Below are 7,319 nucleotides of genomic sequence, written 5' to 3' on the forward strand. Positions count from 1 at the left end.
AACCTGTTTCTGGAAAGGCATCGTACTCGTCATTACCCATGTGGGGGGTGTACGTCTCTTTGTCAACAAGCTCTGACACATTCCTATTTGTTTTCTTGAATGTACCATGGGCGTACTCATCTCCAAATATTTGCACCATCTCGTCATAAAATTCATGACGTTGAACGAAGAACCTCTTCCGATTGGGGTAGGACTAGATATTAAAAAAACAGATATCAATGACACAACCCATCATCATTGATATAACAAGATTTTGATAAATGAAATTTCTGAGGAGTTGGTACCTTCAAGTAATCTTTCTGTACCTCAATTGAAACTGAAATTTTCTTCTTCACATCATCCCAACCAAAACCGCTTGTACAAAGCATTTCAGCCAAGATCTTGTAATTTGCTTTCATAGTTTTGACACGGTTTTTAACTTGATTAACCGTCAATTGTGTCTGGCATACCCTATTCACTTCACCCTGTGCAAACTTATACGCAGGTTCCTTGAAGCCAGTGGGAATTTTAGTCCCCTCAATGGATTCTTTCAATAAGGACTGCACCAATACAGTGTCCATGTCAGTCGACCACCACATGTGTTTCAATTTCTCCCCATCGCCTGATTCTTCCATTCCCTGTTTCGTGCTTGATTCTTCCATTCCCTGTTTCGTATTACAATTTAACGTAATGCATAGCTACCCAACAAAGAAATGTCAACAATATGGTATAAGTATGGTACACAGTAATATGGAAAGTACCCAATTCTTAACGAGGGTAACTGCATAGGCATAGTTTACTCTTTCAGATGTTCTGAAAAACTAACTGTAATTGAGAATCAACAACCAATAGACCTTATGAAACATATGCATATCAGTTACAACAACAATAAGTGCCACAGAAAATAACATGAGAAAGTGTCCAGCAAAGTGGGACATGTCCAACAAACAGAGCCTACTGACAAATCCTAAATAAGTATAGAAAATGTCCAACAAAGTGACACATGTCAACATTATGACCCATAGTCATTCCACATATCGACAGCAATCTGTGTTCGAATTCTTTTTCCTTCTCTCCCATCTTCACTTCTAGTCAAACGTGCCTCTCTCGGCGTCCTTCTAGAGGCAACACCCACTTGCGCATGTTGAATGTCATGAGCTGCCGTAACAGTTCTTTCTATATCGGTATCGACCTCCGCAACATACACATCTTGGGGCATTACGCCTCTTATGAAGTTATGAATGCAACAACATGCTATAACAATATCCACTTGCTTCTCGAAAGAGTACATCTGTTCGTTGGTAAGGATGGGGAAACGCTTCTTCAAGACACCAAACGCACGCTCAATTACATTTCGAGCTGATGAATGCCTGTGGTTAAATAGCTCTTTAGCAGTTTGTGGTGCACGTCCTCTAGTTTCGCTTAGATGGTACATAGTCTTCTGGTACGGAGTGATAAAGTTACCCAGTAATGGGAATCCGGCATCAGCGAGGTAGTATGTCCCAGGATGGCAAATAATTCCGCTATCATTTGCTACGGAATCACCTAACATTCTAGAGTCGGACGCCGATCCCTCCCATCCAGCTACGACAAAGGTGAATTTCAAGTCAAAATCACATGCAGCGAGTACATTCTGGGTAGGAGATCCCTTACGACCTATAAAACGAAGTTTAATTCCAGCCGGTACTTTGGCAGGGATGTGTGTCCCATCTATCGCACCAATACAATCCTAAAGATTGAAAAGTGAAAGTATTAGTGCAATAAAAATGGCTAAGTATGACCAAAACTTAACGAGGGTAGCATGATACCTTAAAGTATGGGTACCATCTAGCATTCTCCCGAATTTGCCTCGGTGTGTCTGTTGAGGGGGGTTTTATAAAGAGGTCGACCATTCTCAGTATGGCACGAAGAACCTTATTGAAGTACCTAGAAATGGTCTCCCCTGATCGTTTACAGTATACTGTCATGCAACGATTCCGCTGATTGTGGGAAATTGTGTGCACGAAGATCGCCATCTGCTCCTCAACAGTGCAATGGATTGTATCACTAAGTAGTCCGTTATTTTTAAAAATATCAACAAACCTTCTAAAGCATTCGGGGTTCATCCGAAGGAGATTATGGCAATGCACATCAGTGTTCACCACAAAGTTGACAAATGTTCGATAAGTTCGGTAATTGTTCTCATAAAGCGCCCTTTCTATGAAAAGCCCTTGTTCCTCCATCTCCGTGGTAAAAAATAAAGTTGTTCCAACTACAGCCAAGGCTGCCACTTCTGTAATCATGTCATCATCATCTTCATTCTCACTAGCATCAGTTCCATCAATATAGTCATCATCATATATGTCATCATCATGGTTGTCCATCACGACTTCTATTTGTACGGGTTCAAGCCTAACGACAGGTAGGACTTACCGTTAAGAATAGAACAATCGCCCTCGACCAATAAACATTTGACAAACAGAGATCTCCAATAAATTTACTCCATCTAATTAACTAGCAAATTCTACTGACTAATTCCGAATAAAAAACACTTCTAATACCCTCACAACACAAAATACGTTCGAGGTTTCTAGTTGTCCTTCCATCATTGAGCCTACTTACAAAGATTATGTTGTTTATCAGTAAACATATATTCACAAATTTCAAGTAAAGAACAGAGTAAAAAAAATTAACTTATATTTACATGTCAACGTAGTTGAAAAATAGTCCCAACATTTTCAGTCGATGTTTTGATGTGCTAAAATACAAAACCCATCCCGTAATCACACACAATCATCTATTTTGCCCTACAAGCTCCTACTTTCAACATACTGAAATTATTTTTGAAGAACCAACACTCAGTAATTTATTATGAAAAACTTTTTTTCTGGAGTACAAAAAAGCCCACATTAGAAATCCATTTCGTAGATCAATAAAAACCCTCCTGAAAAAACCATCCAGAAACCCTATTTTTTTGTAAAGAACATCATAAATCCAAGATCAAATAAAAAAAAATTAAGTCCTGCACAAATGTGGAGACCATCCTAGTAAAAGTTCTTCTGAAAAAACCTTCCTGCAATCCCATTTGTAGAACATCTGGGGACTGAGACAGAAAACCCTCTACTCTCAAATGGAATAAAAAAAACCAAACCCACACACCACAAACCCAGATCGAATAATAAAAAAAATCACAAAGCCCTACTAGTTGAAAAATTCACAAAAATCACAAAGCCCTAGAATGAAAGGTATCAAATGTTCACAAAGGAAAAAAAATCACAAAAATCACAAAGCCATAGCTAGTATGAAATGTGATGGAGAAAAAAATCACACCACAATACCACAACAGAAACCCACATCAAATCAAAAGAAAACACATTTCTACTTCCCATCAGAAAATCACAGCAGAAATACTAATTTTTGCAACACCAGAAATGAAAACCCATCACAATAAAGCAAATTTCTTCAACACCAGAACTCTACTTCCCATCACAATGCCACAGCAGAACCCACATCAATTAAAAATAAAAATAGATACGAAGAAGGGTGAAAGTTTACCTCAACTCGCTTCCTCTTCCTAGCGATTTTTGGGTTTGGGGAGGGAACGGATGAGGAGCTCGCTGATTCCACAAGTTCTGGGCTTCTTGCCATAAAACAAGGGTAAAAAATGAAGACGGGATTTGACGAAGGAGAAAAGACCTGTGGATCTCCCTCAGATCTCCCAGACGTCTTCTCAACTCTGAAATATTCGATCTTCTCAAGATTTTCTCCTCAAATTTCTTGAATTTTGTTAAATTTGGCGAGAAGATCTAGAGGGTACCACGTCACCGACCGGCTCTCGACAACCCCCGTGGTCAAAGAAGTAGAAATGGCTAAAAATACAACCAAACAACCTTGGGTAGATTAAGAGAAGATCATTCCCCCTTATTCTCCTCAGAAATCTGCAACCAAACAGAGCATTAACGATCCGTTTGCTTCTTTTTTTTTTTGAATGGCTAGCAATCCGTTTGCTTGCAACACTTTCCTAGTAAAGAACCTGGAAAATAGGTGAAAAACCAACATATTTGTTATGATTTTTCCTCACTTTCTAGGATTCTTTCTTACAAAAGTGATGCAATCACTCGGACCCAAGAGATGAGCAACCATTTAAATATCCAGGGAGCACCGTCTTCCAAACCGATGTGGGACTAAAGTTCCCAAGCAAAACAAAAGAAAGACATGAGAGAACTAAATATTGAAGCACCTTTTCCAAGAAATTTTGAAATATGCTTTTGTAATACATAAAAATAAACAATCCCCACTATTTTAAAATTATTAGAAATCAAAATTATGGAAGTAATCAAGGCAAGCGAATAAGTTATTTATTAACAAGGCCTTAGTGTAGATAGATAGTAGAACTAGTGTCTTTAACCAAGAAATAAGAATAATAAACTAAGACAGCATATCATACACATAACAAATTCAGACACATGCTTATTCTCATGTTGTAGCATTTTTCGGCTATTTACTTAATTCTTGTTTTCATGAACCTCTAGAGAATCAACTTTAGGAAATGCTATAAAATACAAAGAAATCTAGATGAAATAGATTTTACACAATCACACTATTTAATCATGGATAAAAATTGATTTTGTACACTATTTAATCATGGATAAAAATTGATTTTGTGAGAAACTTTAGGAAATCCTATAAAATCACGGAAACGTATGGAAGCATATGCAAATGATAGAATTTAAAGATGAAAATTTAGGAAATGCAAAAGTAAGCACAAAAACGCACTTAGAAACCATCACAAAAGCAATACAAATTAGCAAAGACACGCGGGATGGGAAAGGAGAGATGTGATACTGTCTCGTAACTCTCGTTAAAACATTTAAGAAATTCCATTCCATGTTGGATTCGTCATTTTTTCGTTTCAGTTTAGTCGTTTCTAGAACAAAAAGAAAAACAATAAAAATGATTGTAACAAACTTTGTTTCATATGCCAAACATATTTTTTCTGATTAAAAAAAAAAAAAAAAACAAGAACTTTTTTTTGAAACATTGCCAAACACCCTCTTATTTTTACGTTCTTTCCAAACACTCCATAAAATTGCCACCAAACATAACCTTCATAAGGTTGTGCCTTTGACCGGGAGTAGCCTATTAAAAACCAATCCTTGAAATATAAAAGAACGTAATGACAAACTGGAATAAAACTCACAATATCCAGGGTGGAGCAGGAATTCATAGCTGGTTTAGCAAATAACCTCTAGAAAATTCCCTTCATTTCTAGTACTATACAATTTCCATAGAAGCTATCCATTGACTTGATTTAATCCTCAATCTGTTTATCTTTAGACTTTAGACATCCACTCCATGTATAGTAAAACACATTGAGTAATGCAGAAAATTCAACCACCAAAATGATATCATATTCATTTCTGTGTAATCTCATTCTCTAGCCAATTAGTGGATATCTAGTAGTGTAAAATCTAAAATCTAAAATTTCTATGTGCTGGTTGTTTCCTTGGAAGTAATCAGTAAATCAAGGAAAAAAAGGAAATGATAAGGAAGAAGAAGGAAGAGTAGTTTTTGTGGGGATGAAAGTTGCACCATGTGTATCTCTCTCTCTCTCTCTGTTACTATTCATAACATACATCTGACATGACAAATATACTCATGCGTAAAATTCACAAAAATACTCTATTCCAACCCTCCCCCTTAAGTTGAACTATAGTTGTCAATCATTTCTATCTTGGAAAGACCGTCTCCGAGCTGTTTGCCTGCCACTGTCTTGGTTAGATCATGGCATTTTCTAAATGTCAACTGATCTCTTCAATTCTATAGATGCATAAGTAATATACATAAAATAGATGCACACTAAAAATGTATTATATACATCAGTTTGTCGTATGTTATGTCTCTGCATGATCAGTTCCACATTTTTCTTATGTTCCTTTTATTTTCTCCGTTTTCATTTCTTGTGGCCTTTTCTTTTTCAACCTAAAGGAAACTTTCAATGTACCATCCAATACATATGAGTATAGCAGATGCTATGGTAATTTTCTTGTTGGATGATACGGTACCAAAGATGGGATTTTTTCCCAGTTCCTCAGAGATCCTTGGATCATTGACTTCCACCCATGTAAAATATTTTGATCTTTCAATGTCTCTTAAGACAAAAACCAATTTCCTTGGAAAGGTAGCTTGTTACTCTAGGCTTCCGAAGCAGTATGTTTTTTTGTTCCTCATGAAGTACGATGTTCTCAATTGTTACAAATTACTAACATAAAATTAACCAAAAAATTTCTCCCTTTTGTTTCTTTAGTCTGTTGAAGTGATAAATTCTCTAGTCATGTCTTAGAATTCTTGATTGCCACCATCTAGCCACATGTAAACATACAGTTCATAGACTTGCCCAACATACAGAAAAGTTTTGGTTGCGAAAGCTAGCAGTGAAATTGCACATGCTCATTTATTTTTTGCAGCCTCTGACAGAGCTTCCAGATAGCAAATGCAATGTGGGTTTTATGAAAAGGATACTATAACATCAGACGACGTATTTGATGAGTGGGAGCTTTGTCCCGCCGATTTTATGGCCCCGGATTGAAAATATGTTCGGTTTAAGGATAAGGAATTCAATGCTACATTTATGTGTCCAGAGTGTGCACGTACCGAATCCGGTGAGTGTTTCTACAGATATCAGTTTATTACATTATATCATATGTTATCGTGCTTAATGCATTTTTTCCATTTTATTACAACACATAATCTTTTGTGGTGCTTAATATTTTTTACCCATCTTCGTATCATGATTAGTGAATTGCATCCGATTTGAAACTAATGTTAGAAAATAGACTTTGTATAAGATTCAGTGTATTGCAGTGCGGTTTCAGAGCTTATGGAATGAATAAAGATAACTCTAATCAGGAATATAGAAAAATTTCAAGCCGGGGGGACTTGAGCTCTACCCCTGTAACAATGAACCTGTTTGTTTCAGATGTGAAAACTGATGGTGGCCCTCACCATTGATTGTCACAATCTGAAACGAACAGGGCCCAAGAAATCTAGTTTCTAGCTGCATGATACGTTCACACAAATAGGCATGAACACCTGAATGTTCAACCACGAAAAGGTTAGTGTATTACCATTAAAAAAAAACAACGTTTATCTCGTGTAAAATAGCTTGATAGAGGCAGTTATGGCATTAAAAAGTCTGCAGGAACGCAGAAGTAATGTAAAATAACACTCCTAGAGAAATAAATGATGGCCCTTATTTTGTAGGTCCAAACTATCTCTCAGTAGCATGTTGTGGCATTACCAGTTGGGTTTTTTGCCAAATGGGAACTCAACCAGTTAAACCAAAAATTCACCCTTGCAAA

At 36.8% G+C, this 7,319-nt stretch overlaps 1 protein-coding gene across 1 annotated transcript in view; it reads left to right on the forward strand.

The window, feature by feature from the left end:
• The window catches only part of LOC143849757 (uncharacterized), a 32,678-nt gene that overhangs the window by 6,407 nt on the left and 18,952 nt on the right, over positions 1 to 7,319 (forward strand). The window contains exon 2 of the mRNA XM_077358933.1: positions 6,426 to 6,620. Within this exon, the coding sequence (XP_077215048.1) occupies positions 6,590 to 6,620 (31 nt within the window). The 5' untranslated portion in view covers positions 6,426 to 6,589. The remainder of the gene's footprint in view (positions 1 to 6,425; positions 6,621 to 7,319) is intronic.

This window comes from Tasmannia lanceolata, unplaced genomic scaffold, assembly GCF_043159265.1.
Source record: "Tasmannia lanceolata isolate RefF3 unplaced genomic scaffold, GAP_Taslan_0.1 ptg000018l, whole genome shotgun sequence".
In the NCBI taxonomy this organism is placed as follows: Eukaryota; Viridiplantae; Streptophyta; class Magnoliopsida; order Canellales; family Winteraceae; genus Tasmannia; species Tasmannia lanceolata.